Source organism: Zootermopsis nevadensis, unplaced genomic scaffold (assembly GCF_977971745.1).
Source record: "Zootermopsis nevadensis isolate Lab colony 2312 unplaced genomic scaffold, Znev_1.0 Znev_ptg000012l, whole genome shotgun sequence".
In the NCBI taxonomy this organism is placed as follows: domain Eukaryota; kingdom Metazoa; phylum Arthropoda; class Insecta; order Blattodea; family Termopsidae; genus Zootermopsis; species Zootermopsis nevadensis.
In genome coordinates this window covers 14,382,944-14,407,178 of record NW_028259144.1, presented here as the reverse complement: position 1 = coordinate 14,407,178, position 24,235 = coordinate 14,382,944, and the positions used below count along the sequence as shown (strand labels likewise).

The following is a 24,235-nucleotide window of genomic DNA, read 5'->3' as shown; positions in this document are numbered from 1 at the left end:
AACACACCATTAAAGAGCATATGTAGTCACAAAGGGCAACGACTGCCATACCATCAGATAAAACTTTCTACTAAGAGAATGTCTATGATTAATATACTAGTTGTATATATAGGCATATATGTTTGTTGCATGTGTGTGTGTGTTAGGCAAACAGTTTAGCATAATAGGGGAATCAGAGCAAACTTTAATCAAGTGTCAGTAATTTTTGGACCATCACTTGGATTACTGTTTTTATTACCATCCTGTTCATACACTACATAAGGAGATAATTTAAATTAACTAGTTTTATTATAAGGACATCAGAAATACAAAATACAAATTTGAATAGGAGAATTTTCTCTTACAGTGTATTAAACACCATACTGCACATATCATTTGTCAAGTTTTCTTTGATACCACATTACATTATGCAGCAGATCAGTGTGAGGCAGGACATCATCCTATCCAGCTAATTGTTATATTTAATATTTATTTCACATCAAATAAATAAATGAACAAAGAAACTGACCCATCTTTCTGTTATAGGCTTAAATATATAATTATACACAAACCAAACTGAATACATATTCTTATTGCGTACTTTATCCCAACAGCGAATCACAACAATAATAATTACACTTCATTATACATTTCTTAAGAATGTTAAATTAGAAATATTTCTCTGAATCAATATATCACCAGCAAAATTATTTAAATAAATAAATAAACAAATATGTATAAACACAATTCATTATAGAGAATGAGGGCAATACAGCACTCTGGTTTCTGCCATTCCTATTGACAAAGAGTGCCAGTAGAAATGACAGCATTGTACTTGCTACATACAGATCCATGATTAAAAAATAATGACCTGTTTAAAAAAATAATGCATTAGACCAACTAATATGAATCATTCTTACTTTTGTATACATTACAAATAACATAAATTTATGTGCATTTACTTTACAATATAACCCCATACATCACCACAACCACCACCACCACCACCCAAATCATAATGTTTCCTCTATGTGAAACAGTCTTTCCCACCAAATTCCCATTCAGAAAACATATTTTCAATAGAACTGACAGGGGAGGTCAAAATATTTAAGTAATGTTTGACATTTTACTTTAAATTTATAAATGGCTGCTTCAAAATATCAGTGCCTTACCCACATACACACACAGCAAATTATAAATATTTTCACCCTTCATGGACAGGAAAGTTCAACTTCACAGAAAATCACACTATGAGTCCTATACAGAACTGTTCTGCCAAATATACAGTGTGCTATAATATTAATAATATTTGTAGAAATTACATAACTTTATGACTACCTCCATGATTGACAAACTCCCTTGAAAAGTACAGATGATCAGCAAAAATTCCATAAAAAAATAAACAAGATTTGAAAATGTTGCTATTAATCTATGATTTTAAAGATATATTCCGCAGAGTAAACAAAAATTCCAAAAGTGTTCTTTATGCCATATCTTATGGCTGCCATATCATATAGCAAGTGACAGATGGCAGCATGGTAGGTAATGACATCATTACAGACAATCTTCATTCCACCTCATAAGTTTCATCACGTTGTAGGAAAATAAAAGTGTGTTAGAAATGGCATAATATTCTTACCAATCTTTACAAAAATCTGTTTAGACATTCACAAGTCATACGTGTACAGACAGCATTGCTGTCATCACAGGCAATTAAGTCATCATAGAGGCTCATGTGTAATGATATGATCACAGACAATCATTGCCCCACATGAAATTAAAAATAAGATATCAATGTTTTAGAGCAGCATACTGTGTTCATATTTATCTCTGGAGGTGAAGACAGTTTGTTCCTCCAAAACAATGGTATCTGCCTACAAGTCCACATGGTGTTACAAGCCAGAACACTGACATTTTTTAATCATGATAGTCTGGTGAATACCAGGTACCAAATTGTCAAGCCATATATTTGTCTCTACTACCAAGAAAAAGGGTCGAAGCAGCTTTCACAGGAATTCTGTTTTCAGAATACCATATTTAATATTACCATTATTATGCAAGAAATAGTTAAAATAGTGAGATGGAAATAATACCCAAGATGCACAATTGACTCAGCACAAAGGAAATGAAATAGTGACCCATAGCTTTGATAAGTGTTCTTGCTTTGTCATATCTCACAGATCACATGAATACTGCGACTCAGGCAAGAGTATATCCTAACCGTTGACAACATATTGCCTTTCCCCTAAAACCAGTCACGCACTTATGTGGCTATTCAGTCTCTCGCAGAAATACTGCAAAATAAATATCTAAATCAAACATGGAAATTAAATTCCAAAATAACTATACAATAGCACATTTTTTGTAGATGCTGGCAGTTTTTGAGAATTCAGCATGTTCCAAAATACAGGGTTTACACATATGAATAGAGGGGTTTTGCAAGCAGAGTGGTAAATATAGAATCTCACTGTACATTGTACTTTTGTTTATTTGATTCACCAACTCAAAAAGCTTTTGTAGTGGTATTACGCAACTTCAATATGTGAGTCATTAATCTCAGAAAGCATGCAGATTTTTCACGATCAGTACGCATCACAACACAACCCTGTAAACAGAAACTATACTGTTAACAAAATTATATGAGTTTCTTTCTAAGTAAACATGCATTTAACCCTGGGTATTGTAGTAGCAATGAAATGGCAAGGTCACAAAACCCCATTATTCATGTAAACTCTGTACACTGGCTAAAACACACAGAATATAAAGTAAAATAATCTACTAAACTACTAAATAATTTTCATCCTTTACTATTCACCAGATATCACACTGTTGATTTCAAAAGCCTACTCCATGTGTATACCAATACAAACAAAGAAATGCAAAACATTTTTCAGTAATGTCTATAGATATGTATTGCCCCCCCAAAAATAATTGTGAGGTTATGGTAAGACAATCAAATAAGCTGATTTTCCTGACTAGATGTGCTACCACAACATAACTCACTTCAGAAGAATTTTCAAATCACTGTTAGCTTCTGCAAAACACTTTTGTTCCAACAGTTTGTCACCAGACCATTATGTAGAGATATGTTATTGGCCGTAAAACAGAATATAACTAAAATAACACAGTACCGCAAAAACAGACCTTCTCTCATCAGGTACAGCATGACCATGGTCACTGACAGGATCTTTTCCAAGGGAGGCAACCAGAAAATTTTCTTATGGAACTTCTAATTTCTATATATTTCCTTAAAAACTTGCATTTATGGCCAATTCTGCTGAGGAACATTGTTTTAATCAAGACAGAAGAATAAATTCCATCTTCAAAATGCTTTACTAGAAGTTTTGGAATTATTTTTTGGTATATTCACTTATTTTTAATTTGTTTAATTTTTATTTTATCTCCAAAGAACTTGAGGAGGGGAGCTGGTGCCTACCCCCATCCCCCAACCTGACACCAATGTGTATGGCCTGGTATAAAGAAATTGGAAATACAGAACTAAGTTACAGATTATAACTTTCTTTTACTTAGTAACATCTTGAAGATGAGGAACATAACATTGAAGATAAACTTAGAATTACTACTTCAGGAACTGTTTCAAACATCCTTTGAATACTGTAATGAGTGAAGTATATGTGCAATGTTTGCTCTGTACATTATTTTGTCCCATTGAGTAACTAATCAAAATGTAGTCTTGTGGTGTTTATCTTTTAACTTCAGAGTATATAATTTACTTTAAATCATGTGACACCTGTTAATATTGTCATTTATGAAACACGTGTTACAATTTATAATAATTTAAAATGTTAAGGTTTGTTTTATATTCCCAACTGGTCTATGTATAATGTGATCTGCAATGCAAGGCTGATAGTTACTCTTCCTGAAGCATTTTTCCCATCTTTGCACTTAAGTGTTTACCTTACCAAATTTAATATATTATCAGTGTCTCTACCCCAAACTGGCTTTCTGGCTTTTAACTTTGGAACTGTTTCCACACAGTGATATACATTTATATTAAATGATTATAATACCATTTAACCTTTTTATACATGAATAAAGTATTTAAAGCCCAGTACTATGGGATTGCCACGGGACTTAAATCTGCATTTATCACTTTAGCAATATGCTAGTGCAATACAAGACCAGCTAGATGGTGTACAGGTCATGACGCATGGTCAAACAGGTTAACAGAGCATGTTCAATATCCACGATGATACAAGTGTTGCCTATCATGATATGGTGCCGTGTCATTTCTCCATTTACGTTGCCAGAGACACATCACAGCCAAAAGCACCTGAGTACAGAGGAAGATGGTGGCAGCAGCTGCAAGCCCAAGAATGTTCATACAGAAAGGATGCTCCCCACCTTTTTCAGCTAATCTATCTCTGTTCTTTCCATCTCCCATCTCCTTGTTAAACTGAAACTTATCAGCAATTCGTATACTTTGAACCAACAGCATATCTTCGTCATTTGTTGTACTAACGCCTCGTTTTCTTCTCCTCTTTCCATAGGAATCTACTCGACGTTCTATTCCGTAATAATCCTCGACGTTACATAAAACTGGTTCACATGATGGGAGGCAAGGAGTTACCAGAGCTTTGAATTGCACAACATCTGAAGTAGGGAATTTGAACGCATCAAAAGGAGCCTGAAGAGATCGCGCTGCTTGGTCTACAGTTGTGATAGGACCCATTATAGTTGGGTCTGTAGGACAGCCTAAGCTATCGATGAGCAGAATCTCACTAGAGTCAACACCATCTAGAGCCACAAGTTCTCGCACAAAGATCTGGTATGGTGTGTCTTCATCGAGGATGTTGAACCGCAGACTGAGTGCATCACCAACTTGAGCTGTATGGATGTCCTGACCCTGACGGTCAGTAATTCTCATCGTGACTGTAGGTGACACAACATAAGCATTCTCTTCACTTTCGTCTGGTTCACCACTCACTTGAAGTTCCACACCATGTCCTATACTCCTATTCTGAAGATTGTATGAACACCTTACGGAGAGCCCAACATCCTGGCTTGTTACAATTTGATCATGGTGCTGAAACAGACCAGCATGAGACGTAGAAAATCAGCCATATACAGTAAAAAGAGATAACATTTTATTGACCAATGCAAATATACATACAATACACAGATGTATACAGTATTTGTGTGTGGCCCTTAATCTAATGGTACTTTATCAACTGTAATACTTGTGTATCACTGATAATAGGGTAAATGTGATTGACAAATTCAAGAGGATGTGAAAGGAACCAGCCACAGCCTATTTTGAAGTAACATTCCAGCATTTCCTGGAGCAACTAAGGAAAACCATTAACCTCAGTAAAGGTCACTGTTCTTTGGACTGAACTTAAACCCAGGACCTATGAAGCACAAGAACCACCACTCAACTGTAACATCAAGTGTGTGTGTGTTTGCACGCATTACAGGACTTGAAAAAGGGTCAGGACGCTGCCCTTGACCGGGACGTTCTTGTAATGGCCGCTAAGAAAACCAAAATGTCAGCCATCATTTCACATAGTGGTATTGATGGCTATTATAGAAAGACCCCCCCCCCCCCTCAAGTTTTATACAACTTCCAGGTCAATTAACATATCTGTTACAGCCTCCCATTGTCTACATCCTCACATCCTACAAAATGTATCTTTAACACTTTAAATCCTTAAGTCAGAAAGTAATGCAATCCTTCTGCTGATTTTTAACATTATGAAATCAAGCTTAGTTGAGGAGAAAATAAAGGGCTCCAATCCTCCTCCCCATACCACGGTTACGACTGGCCAATCTTCCTGGTCTGATTTTATATCTAATCCTATAAAAACCCACAAATTTTCCAGTCCTCTACACTTCAATCCTGAAGATCCTAAACTCCGGCAGATTAAACTAGAAGACTACATGGAACAAAAAACCATACGATCACAATCAAAACATGAAATCTTGCATCAGAAAATGAGTGATTCTTTCCTTCTGCTGCAGTCTTACCTGGATGATAATGTCCGTACTGAATCTACCCAAAGCATCCTGCCTTACGTCACAATTGAGGTCATGGTACCCCAAGCGCAAATCAAACTCCAGGTCATTGACGACATCGGCCACGCAGGAATTCGGGCGGTTCTTGGCATAAACTTTGCCATTGAAGATCTTATTAGTTTTGATTCTCGCCACCATATCGGACGCTCGGCAGTCGACCGTCACGTTGTAGCACGCCGTCAGCTGATAAGTCGTTGCTGACTCTAGTTCGAGGTAAGGCTCTTCGATGTGTTGCAGGCTCGGTGTGGCGTGATGTGATAACCGACACACCCCAGTACCTGCAATGATTCAAATCAGGATTCAACCGTCTGTAAAACTTCCCGCATGAACTTGGCAGACGTATCAACTGTAAACATGAATTTTATTTGTGATTAATCAGTTGTATGGAAGGTCTGAATCCGCACTCCACTCCATTCGGGTTTGATATTATGTCAGAATGGCAACATTTATCAATTGTTCCAGTGGTCTTACACACACCTAAAAGTTTCACAGATGCTTGACTGTCCACATATGGATTTTCATTAAATTGCACACAAGCTAATTTTACTAAAACTTGTCAACACATTCCAAAGTCGGTTAAAATCTGACACCAACAGCCGGCACTAGAAGAGCTGACATGCCTTCCGACACACAGTGCGGTGACCGGATGGGGAATCCCTGCGGAGGGAATCCTCAAACAGGAAATTTACCCTAACAAATCTAATGTCACAGCAAAGTGGTTAGCACTCCTATTACTTTTACGGGAGGTCCCGGGTTCAAATCTCGACCCAGAGGCTGGCTATATTGTATTTCGTATTTTTCCTCAGTCCATCTTGGCAAATTTTGAGATAATACCTCTAATTACGTTATGCCTGTTTCCTTCTGTAGTTTTTAAAATTAATTGCTCACTAATCATCGTACCAGTCGATACAATCTACGCTACTGAAGCGAAGTGAAATACAGACTACAAACAAATATTTCGAACAGCAGGACTTTTGGCTCAATACTATTGAGCGATTGACCATTTTGTGACTGAATGATAATTATATGTAAGTAAAGTAAAGTTTGTCCAGCTACACGCCATGTAGGCGCTTGGGGTGAGAGGAGGTATAGCTCCTCTCTTCCTTGACCTCGGCACTAGATGGGGGTGAGTGGTCAGCATCACGCCCCGGCCGGCATTACCCCCGGGAAAGGACCCATTGTAGAGGAGGCTGGGTGGGCCCAAGAGAGGAAAAATCCTCTGCCCCCGTCGGGGATCGAACCCCGGTTGTCCAGCCCGTAGCTAGTCACTATACTGACTGAGCTAGCCCGGCTCCAATAATTATATGTACTACCTGCTTTTAAGTTCCTTAAAAATCATAAACCAGCCGAAATTTACAATCGTGACAGGTTGTGTTTTTATTGTAATAGATTTATAACTTAATACTGGGGCATAATGACAGATAAACTGTAATCGTTTTATTATGGATGGAAAGAAAGTAAGAAGGAAGAGTAATTCTCAATAACCTGTCCTTCATAAGAAGTTCCGTGAAATATCCACCAACAGGTTTAAAAGTTGTTGCAAGAAGTTATCTTTCATTACAAACAAGGAAAGGATTCTTTCTACCTGTGTCTCCAAAGTCGAAAGTGTGGCAGCGAAAATCTGGAGCTTGCAGACACAGTTGTTGGCACTGCTCCAGGGTAGCCACGTCCTGATGGATACTGTCCACTGTCTTGAGGATGCGCCCATTCAAAGGGGTGAAATCGCACATCTTGAGAGGATCGCTCACGCAGTTGGACTCGATGTAGTCCACGCGTTCTTCTGCTGTCAGACTGTTGAGGCCGGACACCGTGAACCTGTCCATGTCACTCATCGCACAGTCGCCGGTCTCGTGGTTGAAATTTGCTGACCTAGACCCATATCAGATGTGCATTAAGGATGCGAGAACTGATTCCGAAGAGAATTTAAATAACAAGATAACAGGAAGACACGCAGAGATCAGCATCTTAAGTTGCAGACGTTCTTCACGCTTTAGCGTCAGCGAAAAACACCTTGAAGACGTCTGTCTTCTAGGACGTTGCGCTGCATGGTCTCGTTTTAGAGGTGCTTGCTGCCTCCATAATCAGGGTAATGATGGAGACGGTAAGCTCTTCTCTACCACTGATCAATTTCTACAAGACTGCACCGTACATACGCTGTACTTACCGCCGTGAGAACCTAAAATCTCACAAATAATAAATACATCACGTGTCCATCCATGCCTGTAGCGTTTTTCCAGGGACTTAGGCTACCATCACAACCAAAGGTCATTGTTGGAGTATTGTTGCAATAATGTTAATCGAGGTAATTGCTGGGGAGAATTTTTGAAAAGATGTAAACCCATTGATAAAATAGTTAGAAAGTGAGGAAATTACATTCTCATAAATCTTACATAAATATCGTGTAAAAGTATCTCAGTACGGATTAAAGTGGCGAATCTTTATTTATACACTTATTTGTTCTTGGTTTCAACGACTCTGTCAATAACATCGAATGAAATTGGACGACCAGCGGATAATGAATTGTAAGGACTGAGAAAATAAGCCATTGTGGCTTAATTTAAGGCACTAGGATATGCCGGAAATTCCTTGAAGGGACTGACGAAAACTACGGAAAGCCTTAGTAAGGACAGTCTATCTCCGGGCAGAGATATGAACACGGAACGTCCCTAACATGAAGCAGAAGTCGTAACAATTCGACCGCGACGTTCCCTAGCGGGATCTTTCGAACATACTGACAAATATTCTGATTCCATATAGAACGAGGAATTTCTTGATTATCTGAGCCCCTATTAAGTTCTCAGATATGTTGCCATAAACGGATTTCGTCTTCTTATTATAATTTTTGTAATATCGGCCATTCTTGAACAACCATTTCATTAACTTTGATTCCAGCTTCGTGTAATTTGTAGTGGGCCGATTATGGGTCAAAGTAATTCACCTGGCAACTTAGATGCACGCTTCCCATACAAAATATGAACTTAGAGGCCAGTGGGTGGTTTATGAGACGAGACGTGTGTGCTGATGGTCGCAAATTCATGTCATTCTCTCCCTTCTTCCGAGTTAATTGTTATGCACTTAGTGCAAAAGATCGCGTAGCATTACTGGAGCAGCGTCTGATTTTTTATCCACGAATGAAAGTTGGCATGAACCTACACTGTGACCCAGTACTCCATCTTTCTAACCGGCTGCAGTTGGTCGACTTCCCGTTATAACCTTATGAAGCTACAGACACAGGAAGGTACCGTTACGATGGTTTTATTATACAAGCAGCCGACCGGATTCAGAAGCACTCACTGCCTCTTTTTAACCAATTACGTCTACCAGTTCAGCCGACTACCTACTATACTTCATTTATTTTAACAAATTTGCATAATAAATAGTCACAGTGGACGCGCGGCTTGAAGATCGCAAACTGGACTCGTGGGTTCGCATCCCGCTCAAGACATGGCTGTGTCTGCGTCTTTCTGTGTTATCCCGTTCCGTACCTCGCGACGGGCTGATAATTCATCCAACTACCAGATGTCTAAATAGACAAAGCAAACTTTAGTTTGTGAGGTGACGAAGGTCGTTCATGGACTGCAGGGTCACGGATTAAGCGACTAATTAATGCACAATGGGGAGACCATGATATATGAGGCTGAGTGATGGCTTCACACCTTGACCTAAACAGCACCGTTACTGAAATGCGTGAGAGGCCGGGTGGACCCCAGAGCACGGCTGTATCTGGTGTCGCCGTTGGAATGAATATTTGCGTTAAAGAGGAAGATTACTGAAAGAAATATGAAGGTAAATTTCCACCTAAATCATATTCTTAATATTATAATACAATAAGTAATAATAAAAATGAAGTTGAGTTTGGCTCATGTATTAGCCTGTTGAGTATATGAACAAGAATTTGTAATTCAAATACCTCTCTAGCACTTGAATTTTACGAACTCGTGAAAATATTTCAATTTTTCTGGTTCCTTTCTCGATTCACAAGTTACAGGTGTATTTATTTGATGTGTCCCAGTCACTATTCTGAGTGAGGCCAGCATGAACAAGGAACACGCCTGTACCACAATTAACCAACTCGTCAAAATTCTCCACAGTATAAAGATTCATCTCAATGACGACGGTGTGTATCATCAAACTCTGCATCATCACAAAGTCCAGTTTCGTCTATTTCTGCTGATTCCTCAGATTCGCTTTCTTCAATTTCTATTTTCCTTCTGTTACTTGAGAAAAATTTTCCTGCTCAGATTTTCCTCGTAATTTTGCTTTCTGACATGTCTTAGTTATGTGTTAGGTTATGTTAGGTTAGACTTGGGCCTACGTCGTGTCAAGGGCGGAATTTCGGACACCGCTGCCATAGATTGTGTTCTTTGATGTCCTCATCCGACCTCTCTATTCAAATCTTCATCCAATTCAAGGTCAATTACTGTGAACTTTTCTGTATTTATAGGAACAGTACCTGCAACATTGAAACCGCTCTTTCACATAGGAAAAATACCCTCCCCCCGTGTTACAAATGGCGGCCCGAGACCATTAGTTGTTTTTTTTACTAGTTAAAACAAGATCATTTATTTTCTTTACTCCGATGAGTTTAAAAAAAATCATGGTTCTTTTCTCGTCTACTGCATTACGTACAAGTGATACAAATGATATTGACTTTTAAACACTACCATAAAATATAGGATTTCCAGGTAGAAACTGTGCCCGATACAACCTTCTTCAGGAGGAATTTTGAAATAACATATAACTGATGATAATTTGTCATTTCTTAATAAGTATTGTTAAAAATATCTAGATATGAGTGTTAGTTTTCAAACATAACACTGGTTTTTTTTTGGTTTTTTTTTTGCATAACGGAAAAACTATTGTTGGCCCGGGGAAAGAAAATATGTTCAAGAGAATTTTTCCGCATATCGTATTTTCTTTTTTTCTATGTCTCGCACACGTATCGTCGAAAAGGTGGCATGTCACAAGACGAACGCTTCAGCTTACCTGCATGTGAACCCATGTTCCTGAAGGCAGAGTTCCATGCACTCTCGACGAGATCCGACCCGTCGTCTGTGACGTATGTACGTCCTCAGCTCGTGACCTCGCACGACTTCGAATACCCATGGCCTGGCGCACGGGGCTCGGATGCACGTCTTTTGGGCGAATATAGTGAAGACGGGGAACTGCGACTTCGTGAGGGAACCTGCAACAAGACGCCACTAATCTCTGAGCGACGCAAGCGCATGATTATCGTCAGTCCAGTTATGGATGATGGCTACGAATACATTGAATTATAAGTCGAGGACAACAGACAGATTGTTGCCCTCTAGCTTGAGACTGGGCGCAGGCTTAACAACTGCTTATCTAAAACAACGTGTTGACGAAATTTACACAGGGCCTTATAAAGAGTGATCGAAGAGTCACCCATCCCTAACACACATATTTGTCAAAAAATAAATTACATTGAAACCAAAAAAAGTGTTGTTATTCAGTGTTGAAAATGTCCACCACGTTCAGCGATGCATGCATTTACACTTTTCCTCATGTTTAATGCAATACGGAGAAAAGTTTCTGCAGAGGCTGAAACTGCTCGGCAGACGAGATATTGTCGAGATTCGAGAAATGTATCCATAAACTAATTCTGAAAAGGTTAGTAACAACGAGAAGCCATGTAAGATTTGGGATTTTCACAGCGGGGAGTCTGAAGATGGCTGTCTCCTGGGTTGTTGAGCCGTGTAGTCTGGTAGAAGTTTAGCGACGTTTCAGAGGTCCTTCGTTATCAGGGCAATCGTTCCATCCTCTCAGTTCATATCCAGCCACTTCACTGTTTAATATACTACGCCTACATGGCAAAAATGAAGGCATATTTACATAAAGGAGACATAACGGTTCATATAGGCATCTCGGAATCTGTGACAGTGGTGTTAACGTAAGCACCACGCCATGATGCCGTATGGTGAAGTGCAGTGTTGTGCAACCTTTCTACACTAAATGTTGTCGAAGAGTCATGGCGGCACACCGACCCCTTTCTGCATATCGTGGGTGGGGGTGGGGGGGGGGGGTTACATGGTTTATGGCATTGATTGGCCGCGACCCCAACCGAAAAATGTTCTATTTCATGTTTATAACTATCCATATTTATTATTATGTAATTTATTTTAAATATATTAATTATTTTAAATAAATTAAAATATAATATTTCCTATCGTTTCAGCCAGAAATTATTAACTATGCTTAAACATTTAATCTTAAAGATACTTATTTATATGTGTACATGTAGATTGCAAAAAAATTGTGGTAATAAAAGTAAAGGGCAGGTAAACGTGTTTTGATGCAAAGTGGTTTTGTTATTTTCCAATTCCATTAGTAGATCTTGTCTGTCCTCAGTCTGCCCGATCATAATAAAGAAAATGAAAAGTGAGACAGAGCAGAAAACAAGATTAACAATTATTTATCTAATTATGGTTATAATTATAATGTGAGGTGAAAATTTCGTGGCGCACCTAGATGGCCTCCGCGGAACACCGGTTGTGCATCACTGGTGTAGTGGAAGAAAACTACCAAACATTCTTAATCTCTGCACTAGATGGAGATGAGTGTTTAGCTCCACGCGCCTACAGATTCATCTCAGAGGAAATTACCAGAAACTGCAAAAACAAGGGATCACTGGATAACAACGAGTACAAAATCTCTGCTGCAAAACCTGAAGGGAAAGACCACTCGCTCAAGTGAATATTGGAAGACGTGTTTTATGAAGGCACTGACTGGATTGGATTCATATGGCTAATGGCGAGGTTTCACAAATACGGGAATTAACCTTTAAGTTTCATAAAATGCGGAGAATTTAACCAGATGAATGACTGCAGCTTCTCATGCTGGACTCTGCTCTATTGAGTTAGTTCAGTTTAGTTAGTTAATTAGTTTACTCTGCTCTGTAACGCAAGTCGGACCATCGGCTCGGTAGCTAGAAAACCTGACGGCGTCTTTCGACGATTCGGTTCTTGAAATGAATTGAACCCCCATCTACGAAGTCCTGTTCTCTAAAAAATCAGTCAGAATATGAATAATTTATCCGCGCGCGTATCTATTGATTGAATATTACTTTTACAGAAATTACCATAAATTCCTCTACGGCATTCGTAAAGATGACAAAATAAATTACATAGGCCTAAGAAAACTCAAAATATTAGTAGATTAATAGAAAGTTCATAATATATAATGAGATTATAGAATCCATATATATATATATATATATATATATATATATATATATATTTCATGTCTCGTAAATATGCATTCCCTCTCTCTTTCTGTATGATGGAAAATTTTTGCGAAGAACTGCAAGTATAATTTGGACCACTTAGGATTAAACAAAATTTAATCTACAGCTGCTACTGTATACACCTACTAGTAAATCTCGCTGTAGTCTGCAGAGAAGTTTTAGAGACGAAAACATGACAGTACATGCTACAAATTGAAGGGCATATTGTGTCTCACCGTCGCTCGTTCGCCATATAAATGAAGCTTTCTACGCCTTCTCAGCTGTAAGCCGCAACACGCAGTGCAGCGTAAATTTCACCATTTAATTACCCCAGACCGAATCTTAATCACTGCATGTGGCGTGGAGAATTAGTTTTCAAGAACGACCCTACACCCAGTTAATTACTGTTTACTAACTTCATGGAACAGAATCATTCTTGAGAAGACAAAACAGTCTCTCAGGTAGTCAAGAAATTTACCGCCTTTTATAGAACTTGAAGGTTCATTACGATGTTCACAAGAACCAGTCGTTGGTCCCTACCCCATACACACCCTCCCGTGTTCTCTTTCCTTCAGCATTTTCACCCTGATGATGGAGACAGTAAACTCATCTGAAACGTAGGTCAGACCACGGTGTAACACTCCAGAAGACAGACAGCCATCTTCATACTCGTCGCAGTGACAACTTAAAATTACACAGACTCCTAAAATAATCCGACTCAAAACAATAGCATAAGCTCATATTCTATCCGAGAAATTTACCAAAAATTGGTTAGGTGCATTAAGCTAGTTCAGTTCATTTGTTTGTTTGTTGATATTATAAAAGTTCTCGCGAGAATTTGTATTTGTCTACTATAATCCCTACTTTACATTAAGATCAAATTAAGCTGCATTATATTTGTTATAAATAACCCTTAGAACAAAACACTTCTGCGTGACATAACTTATATATTCCTTTAAAATGCAAAACGTTCGATCTACACAGACACATTCATCGCACACCTTCAAGTGTTCTTCTTTTATGGGTGGCAAGTCTTGTAATCGAATGATTAGGAACGCAAACCCGTTAACTAGCCGACACACATAAGACGAGAATGGATCAACTCACTTGATAAAACGTGAAGTGGGTGCGTATGTTATGAACTGCCCCTAAAAACAATACCGCTGCAGAGTGCACCTTGTGTAGCACGGACCGCATTTGAACACTAATTCATTGAAAGTTTACTGGAGTTGCTTGCAAGAAATATTTTATTAAAACATACTTCGTCTGTCCATATGAAAACAGATGTTCTCTAGGTGAGTAGTGTTATGGATGCAATTGCCCGTCATGAAGTACGTCGAGGACCCTCGGTTGGGACAGCCGCAGTTCTCGTGCGAAATCGCGTCAGGTTCTCCAGGGCTCTCGTTCAACAGCTGCAAGTATGGCGTCTTCATCGCGTAGTGTCCGTACAGTCCGTGGGCGACCTGCATTCACACGTCCTGTCTCACAAAGACGCTGCCCGAGTCGTCGAAACACATTAGCGTCTGGATGACGTCGACCAGGCTAACGTAGCGCAGCAGAACCAGCTCAGTCGTGACCGAATGATCATAGACCAATAATGCGAAATGCTCATAACTCTCGGTGCTGTGCTAGGAAGTGTTACCCGATTCGACGGAGGGTATATCTCGAAAACTAGGCGTCTCAGGACACATTTTCGACTTATTTTATAAGAATGAATCACGCTGTGGAGACCTTACTTTCGTTTCACTCTGTATAAGATTACAAAACCTAATGTTGATGTATATTATATTCCGATAAAAGCCTTTGAAGCTGAAGTTCAGCTAAATAACATATAAGTATCCACTCCGTACCGCATAGTAAACACCACACTTCACCATTACGAAGATCAACTGGTTAATGCTGTTCAAGGAACTAAGCCCTGTTTAAAGTGAGAATCATTGAAGTAGGTGTAACATAATTACCATTAGGCTTTCAAATGTAAACTATAACGTAGTGCAGCAGAACCAGCTCAGTCGTGACCGAATGATCATAGACCTATAATGCGAAATGCTCATAACCCTCGGTGCTGTGCTAGGAAGTGTTATCCGATTCGACGGAGGGTATATCTCGAAAACTAAGCGTCTCAGGACACATGCTGTATAATATTTTCGACTTATGTTATCAGAGTTTTACTGAAAATGCGGCGCTTCGCTCACAACGCGAGTCCTGGAGGGTTAAGCTTAAGGGTCCAATTGAACTTCATATAATGCATGTGGAAGCTTTACGGGTACCCATATGAGTAAGATTCAGTTGTTTAAGGACTAATTACATTTTGGCGTATCTCGTTAAACACCGGTACCAATGAAAAGCGTCTTGAATAACGTTATCTTACACCATCCCTTCACAGTGCACGTCCCATGTCTTACGCAACACCCTAATAAAATTCAACGATTTCAAAAACACGCTTTTCATCGAAAGCGTTGTCAAAACTCCTGCTATCGCCCTGCCATCTGATTTGAATTTGACAGAAGAACTAACAGGAAGCTGGAACACTTGAACAATATCGGGGAGAAGATCCTTGGTGTAATGACACAGATGCAGGGAACTGAATCAGATGATGACAACGTTGTATGATTTGAGGTTTTCACAGCGGCGAGTATGAAGATTTCTGTCTTCTGGGTTGTTGCGCTGTGTAGTCTGGTAGATGTTTAACAACGTTTCAGAGGTCATACTGCCTCCATCATCAGGGCGATGAGTATGAAGATTTCTGTCTTCTGGGTTGTTGCGCTGTGTAGTCTGGTCGATGTATCCAACGTTTCAGAGGTCATACTGCCTCCGTCATCAGGGCGATTCTTAGTATGAAGATTTCTGTCTTCTGGGTTGTATCGCCGTGTAGTCTGGTCGATGTTAACCAACGTTTCAGAGGTCACACTGCCTCCATCATCAGGGCGATGAGTATGAAGATTTCTGTCTTCTGGGTTGTTGCGCTGTGTAGTCTGGTCGATGTTTACCAACTTTTCAGAGGTCACACTGCCTCCATCATCAGGGCGATGAGTATGAAGATTTCTGTCTTCTGGGTTGTTGCTCTCTGTAGTCTGGTAGATGTTTAACAACGTTTCAGAGGTCATGGTGCCTCCGTCATCACGGCGACTCTTAGTATGAAGATTTCTGTCTTCTGGGTTGTATCGCCGTGTAATCTGGTCGATGTTAACCAACGTTTCAGAGGTCATACTGCCTCCGTCATCAGGGCGATGAGTATGAAGATTTCTGTCTTCTGGGTTGTATCGCTGTGTAGTCTGGTCGATGTTAACCAACGTTTCAGAGGTGTTTGCTGTCTCCATCACAGCCCTAGCAAGCACCTCTGAAACGTCGATGATCTTCTACCAGACTACACGGCGCTACAACCCAGAAGACGGCCGTCTCCAAGAAGCAGAATAATCGACAGAAAAGTAACAAATATAAAAGCAGAATGGAAAACAGAAAGTGTGGAAACAACGGAAAGACAGAACCTAAGTAAAAGAAAACTGGAGTGTCTACGCACTGCTGTGTTTGTCTGTAAGTTGCGCCAATTTGCAACAACAATTTTCTTGTTCAGAAACCAGATCTGCAAGAAGTCTCCGAACACAACGGGTACTGACTGTGCCGCTGAATTTATCACTCACATGGAAGAGGGGATTTGACGGACCGCAGTGATGGCATTCAAGACAGCGGAGCAAAACGAGTAACAACCTCATCTGTTACTTCCGCTTCCTGGTCCTGGGTTCGAAACCCGAGTGTTAATCATGCTGTTACAGTAGAAATATTTTAACAGCGTGCCCGTATTCAACACGTGTTCCGTTTATCATCCACTTTCCCGTATTTTATAAGGAAATACGTGGTTGTGGAATCATCGTGGCGGTCACTGGTCTGTCTTTACGTGTAACCGCCACCACAGAACTAATTAACGAATTTTCATTAAACTTGGCATGAACACAATGACTCCAGATGCCATTCCACCTCTGTACACTTTAATTTCCCATCACCAAGAACACTAAAGTTGCGATCGTACCAAAATTTGCAATCTGGTTTGAGTAAAATAAATGATATAACACTGAGGCCATGCACGTAAAATTGTGTACAGACACATATAATAACGATTATAAATTTTGCAAGACATATTATTTGCATGTTAATAATAACAAATATGACCGCGGTGTGAAACTTTTGGGTTATATCTGACAAATTTAATATAGTTGGAATCTGTTCTAGAGAAGAATCATGCACAGAAATAGATGGCTATAATTACGTTTAGTGTCGTAATATTGTTAAGAGTGATCTTCTAATACTGGGCTACAACGCTAACAAATATACTATTAACACAGCGGTAGTGAGAATTTGTGAGGTCAAAATAACACTTTTGCTTATTAATACTGAGCCTTGAATTTTGTTTAGTTCATAGAAAGAGTTAACAACGCGTACAGGATAAATATTTCGGAAAATAAACGGCGATATCTGATGAACCATGACAATTTTAACGTGAAATTTGTACAGTGGCATCATATATTACACTCTGATGGCGATAAGAATATAAGGCATGATCGGTTTAAAACCTGAGTGACATTTTATGTGGTAGTTGTAATAGCACAGCAGAGGCGCCTCGCTCCGTGAGTTCTCATTTGCCGAAAAATTATTACAGTAACATTTGCGCATCGAGGCGGAAGTCCCTCGGCCTTGCGCGGTTGCTTTTCCGCAGGTGCACGGATCAGGCCTCAGTTGACTGCCAGTGCTCTGAATTAAGGCCTCCAGATGGCGTACGACGTTGTCGAGCATTTATTTGAGGTTAGCCATTTCATGGACAGGAGCCTGAAATTTAAACGCTAGATGCAGGCTGTCATGTCACCATACAAGGAGGTGAAAAAGACACGCAAAAGAGGGCAAAGCAACAGAAGATAACTCACCTTCTTCACCAAGTCTCCTGTCTCCCCCTTCGTCATGCATTCCATATCGTTCGATCAACCTGATATTTTTCACATAAGAATGCCGACGTCATACCAATAAATATTAACACCAGTTTTGTCGTGTTTATTAATAATTAGTTATGTATTTTTAATATTATGTTCCCTATGTTCAGAATCCCTAAACAATTTTTAAAACAATGTCTTAACTTCGCATACAGCGGGGTTTTCAAGAACGTAAACCTCGCGAACGGCTATGGCGTTCTGCACTGTTATGAGTCGGATAACTCGGTGACTAAGTACGGGCCGGATAGCCGCTAGACGATTCCTGAAAGGGTTTATGACGTCCAGATCGACTGTGGAGCCCATGCAGCCGTTTACCCATTCAATTCCGGGCGGCTTTACCGGAGCGTGGAACCGATTATTCACCTCCATCTAGCAATTCTCTCATCCATTTCAGTGTGCTATAAGCTTGTCTATATACACTGTGAACTGGGTATTAGAACATTCTTATTGATAATCTGTGAGTTTGTTCATTATTACGAGTATTATGTTTATTTTTATTACATTTTTAGCGCAATTTTTAATAAAATGGATTACTCGTAAACCTATTTCTAAGACATGTGAAGATAATAGTGGTAATCCTAGCAAGAATATGTAACATAAGAAAAGTTTTATACCAGTACCTCAGCAGCAAGGGCTACACAAGACTCAAATTATTACTATTAGATGTGTTACAGCCACAAAATTTAGCGGTTCCAGCATCACTCATCACCTGATGATGGTTGCAGCAATGACCTCTGAAACACTGATAAGCGTCTACCAGACTAGAGTCCAGAAGACAGCCATCTTCGCACTCACCACCGTGAGAATATAAAATCCTTCTAAAGAAAGACAACAGAATTCCACAAAACCGGACTTCTTCGTGATGGAGAGTGGAGTTTCGTGTCACCATGACACTGTTCCCATGGCTCCCTCGTCGCGACCCCACCTGTCTGCATCTGCGTCTAGCAAGTCCACTTGCTGGATGACAAAGCACTAATGGCACAGTCACGGCTGCGCTAACTGTGTAAGCTTCGTTACAGCTACAACGCTGCAAGACACGTGAGTTCTCCCTATAGAACGGTACACGTTCTATAAACTTTAATGGTTGATTGATTATTAGGTTTGTAGACAACAGCACTGGGTATTAGAGACTATTAAGACGTTGAATGCGATTCAGTCTCGACTTGTCACAATGACGGAGCTTCCGCGATAGACGTAATGGTTATGCCCCGTGTCTCAGTAAGCACAGTCTCGTTTGTGAAGACATTATTCACCACTTAAAGATGGCGACAGTACATCAGAAACTGCAAAGAGACTAGTTGTGCCACTAAATGCGTCATGAATCGGCTTCAAATAGGTAATTACATGAAAATTAATATATATATATATATATATATATATATATATATATATATATATATATACTGGGAACGACCCGTTCTTCAAGTGCCTGAGCACTGCGGGTCCCAACTTTTTCGTTGGCTTGATCTATAGACATTTTGGTAGGACTCCTTGGACGAGGGATCGGCCCGTTGCAAGGCCTCTACCTGTACACAGGACAAACATCCACAGCTTGAGAGGGATTCGAACCCACGGTCCCAGCGACCAAACGGCACAAGACCCACGCCTCAGACCGCGCGGCCACTACGGACCCCCCCCCCCCCCACACACACACACACACACACACACAGTGTGTCCCTGGAGGAAATGTTAAAAATTCATCAGTTGATTATTGTGGCAATTATAAGCAAAAAATTTTATATCCACATGGGCCTGATCATCAACGGTTAGCGAGATAATGCAGGTCTCTGCATCACCACCTACGCAGATCTAACACGAACTTCTACTTTTATTTGAAGAAGTACCTCTGGCTTCGAGAGTGCGGATGTGGAAACAACACGATGGAGCACCATCTCACTACGGCAGGGAGATTACTACATAACTAAATCGGAAACTTCGAGGAAGGTGGATTGGACGAGGACGACCTGTAACATGGCCACCCCGTTCTCCTGATCCATCTCCGTTAGATTTCTTTGTCTGTGATTTCTTGAAGACTATCGTTTATCGGCGAGGTAAACTGGAAACTAGGGAGCAGCTGGCAGCACGCTTACAGGGAGAGTTCGAAGGTTTCGGAAATGACTTTCCACTTTTCCCTTGTCAAGATTTGATGGATCGACGGCTCGAAACTTGCGTTGAAGTAGGAGGTGGTCACTTTGAAAACATTCTGGACTAGTATACTGATATTTAGCGTGATTGTATTTGGTATTTATTTTATTGTATTTAGTGTTCTGTCTGACGACAGTTCCATATGAACAGGATCCTTCCGTCCTTTTCTCGGACTGGGACCTGTTCATATACGTTCTTGGCAGATGATCCAGAAGTGGCTTGCCATTGCCTTCTTCTGTGTGTGAATGGAGTAATTGAAACCGGGGAAGCCCCCGGAGGAAAACTCCGTGTTTGGTATTTACCACAATTAAAAATAAATAGTCATCTAAGATCACCTTTTTATTATTTTTATCCAAATACAGAGACCTTCCGTACAGGCGCTAAATTTGAATGAGTGTGGACCTCGCGGAAAACGTTCAAACAATGTCACGCGAACCACGGCATATTTCTTCGACAGTTTTCATTTTATGAAAGAAGATAAAAGAAGTAGAGAAACGAAAGGGAAGAACGGAGGGAGGGCGGTAAATGTAAGAAAGGGACAAAGAAATAAGATGAGGTAAGAGGATACGAAATAAATCATTCAACGTTAAATTCTAACGGGACTCTCGCATAAGTGACAACAGTAAAATCCGACGACATTTCAGGTTCTCACTGCAGTGAGTGTGAATATGGCTGGCTGTCTCTGGGATGTTATCGTGATGAAGGCAGTAAGCACCTCTGAAACTTCGGTGAACTTCTGCCACACCACACGATGCAACATCCCAGGAAACAGACATCATCAATATTAAAACCCATTACTGCCATATTCCCTTTTGAAGCCTGCGATTCTTATAGACCGTGCATTGATACAGCCTACACTTATCACGATCGGATGTCGCGAAATTTTATTAACACCTGAATACTTCCTATACATTATTGAGAACCGGCAGGACCTGTTAATCTTTTATTCACTCTTCAGAAAAGTATAGTCTACACTCCGTGCAACATACTGATAAAAAAGCAAATCACTTTGGAGAAGAAATACAGAATTTAAAAATGCCTTCTTCCTGATTTTGTTTTCCCACTGGTCTTCATGATGGCTATGTAGCACGCATGAGAGAGAGATAGAGAAACTGCATACATTTTGGTCGGAAAATCTGAATGTAAGATTCAGCGTAGGACAACCATGCAGAGGTGGGAGGATTTTATTAAAATTCTTCTTAGATACAAGAAATACTAAAGCGAGAGTTCGTAAATAGGCTGCCCCAATGGAGAATATATTCTTGTGAACACATAACGAGTCTTCGGGTTCAATAAAAGGCAGATAATTTCCTGCTTGGGTGAGCGTCTATTTGTTTATCAATTAGGACTCCACTCCATGTAGCATAACGTTGCTTTTATGCTCATTTACTGACAAAGTCTCAATCGACTGTAGGTATGTTACGTGGTTTACAGACGTAACGTAGTCTATTAACAGAAATAATCAACAGCAGAAATACTGTAACGCACACAGGCATGCAGTAGCTATCCATTTAAGGCCGAACACAGCTTCTTTGTAATGCGTGTAATTCATGCACTTAAGCTAACAAAGCGACTGAAACATTCTTCGGGAAGTGATCCAGCATCTGTATGACGCGCATAGCAATGCGCAGACTCTGTTTGCGTCGTGGCGTCACGTCACACTCAACCAAATCCTTGAAGATCACGGACACGTTCTTGAATTCACCCAACCACTGACCCGCACTTTTCAGCTAGAAGTGTTTTGTCTTGTTTCACCTCAATTCCTTCAGAGAAAAGTAACCAGTTTGCCAATTCTACAAGCCGTCTCTATTGCATCATCATCGACATAACGGAGTAGGTGTTTTTTGGACCTGTTTCAGGTGGAAAAATATCTCTAGAAGTCTTCCTAAATTTCGTTATCTTTCAGGTTAACAAAAATGTTAATTTCACATCTTTGTCATTTTACATTCTTTAAGCATGGTTCGTCGAATCATGCCTTCTATCTTCACTCTGCAGTATTGAACTCCTTGGAGCTACGACCTTACTTAGAATAAGATAAGCATGACACGTTGAATATCAAACTAAACAAAATGGACGAAGTTCGTCTAAATAATACTTGAAGATAAAGTTTTCTACTTCATAGAAAATACAGAGTGCTCGAGAAGTCACACAGCCCACTACTGACACAAGTTCTATTTATCAAAGAATAAGTTACATTTAAATCATAAAAAAATGTTCTATTAAGTCTTTGAAATGTCCACCGCGTTCAGCGATGGATGCATTCACACTTTTCCTGTTTTCGTATTTGATGCAACCCAGTAAATATTTCCTGCGTCAAGGAAACGGTTCGCGAGACGAGACACGGTCGATTTGTTTGGCGTACGAGAATCGGGAAATGTACCCATAAACTCATTGTTACGAGTTACGTAAGAACGAGATGCAAGGTTATGTACGACAATGAACACTCGTAGTTGTGAGAAAGACATCCTTGCACTTCGACTGTTGAAAGACAACTGACAGACTGGCTGGAGCAGGTTACAACACGACGCGACCTGCGTGGACACTTATATAGTCACAGCGATATTGTGTGTGTTTTTATCCAATCGAATTGTAGCGAATTGCAACCATAAATAAATATTTTAACATGGTTTGTTGCAAAAATCAACTGATTAATGTTGGTTTGGTAAATACTCGTTCATTCCGAAAATCACACGAAATGCAGCATGTTGGTTAAATGCAGAGTTTCTGAATGATAAAATCAGACAGTACAATGAATATAACCACCACTGTTCTTATTATTTTGTACATTATACACCAACCAAGAAAATTTATCACTATCACATTAATGCCTGACGGAAAGATTGCACTGCAGAACCTACAGAGTGTAAAGATGATTTAAAACATTTCCAACAAAACTTTAAGTCGCATCTGATACAAACCTATCCTTCCAGTGCCGCCAAGGTATCAGACGCCATTGCAGACTGGACTGAACACGCTTGAAATTAACAAAATACGAACAGAGATTGAAATTCAAACATTCGTCATTGTCTTCATGCAGATCTAAATACCAACCTGTCGCCGAAATACGTGCACAAAAAAAACCTTAGTGGCAAATTGGGGTATTTCAAATTCACAGAATCTGGAGATGTTTTGGCCCCGGATGTTTGGTTTAACGGTTTCGATAATGTATTATAAATGTCAACAGTTTGTTTTTAGGTTAGAACACTTGAACAAGATTTTGCTGTCCTAGTGTTCTGCATACCTGGTTTGAAAAATATCCTTCAAGTCTTCATGAAACATGTAGTTAGCACTCTACAGTATATAATAACAGCTCACACAGACCTACAGACACTTACATAATAGCAACAACATACGACAATGAACACTATTTGCCTACCGCGACCTACGCCACTTTTGGTTCAGTGGTTGCTGCAAGTTGACGCTCTGAATTCTGTTAAGATACCCAGAAAAGTAACCCAAACAAACGGGATACCATCTGCATTAACGTGAACAGATTTAAAGACGTAAACATTGTCTGTAACACATCTGAGGCAACTGTGTGGAAAAACGATGTGTATAGTTGGCACAATAGTTTTTGGCCGGTGGAGAAGCTAGCGGAGCTGGCGGATGGGCCTAGTCTGTGTACCTGAGGTGGCACGGTCAGCGTATTTCTTATGTTTGGGCGTTCAGTCCGAGACTCGCTCCTAGCCTTCCCCTTGAAAATTCCACCGGCCAAAAACAACCGACGAAGTCTTCTTATACATTAAACACGAAGGGGTACCTGTATAAAAATGAAGGCCTCACCTTATTTTTGAAACACCTTCGTGCATCTAACAACGTAAATCAGCGAGCTGCTTCAGGTAGAGGAAAACAC

At 40.0% G+C, this 24,235-nt stretch overlaps 1 protein-coding gene across 2 annotated transcripts in view; it reads right to left on the bottom strand.

Moving 5' to 3' along the window:
• Nucleotides 1-217: 217 nt before the first annotated feature.
• The window catches only part of LOC110834121 (uncharacterized), a 30,050-nt gene continuing 6,032 nt past the window's right edge, over nt 218-24,235 (bottom strand). The window contains exons 1-5 of one of the 2 annotated variants that reach the window (XM_022072959.2): nt 14,520-15,745; nt 11,002-11,200; nt 7,601-7,884; nt 5,968-6,293; nt 218-5,026 (exon numbers count right to left, since the gene is read on the bottom strand). In XM_022072959.2, coding sequence (XP_021928651.2) covers nt 4,178-5,026; nt 5,968-6,293; nt 7,601-7,884; nt 11,002-11,200; nt 14,520-14,727 — 1,866 coding nt within the window. In that variant the 5' untranslated portion in view covers nt 14,728-15,745 and the 3' untranslated portion in view covers nt 218-4,177. Of the gene's footprint in view, nt 5,027-5,967; nt 6,294-7,600; nt 7,885-11,001; nt 11,201-14,519; nt 15,746-24,235 lie in introns of those variants that run through there. The other variant, XM_087348090.1, reaches the window with a different exon arrangement.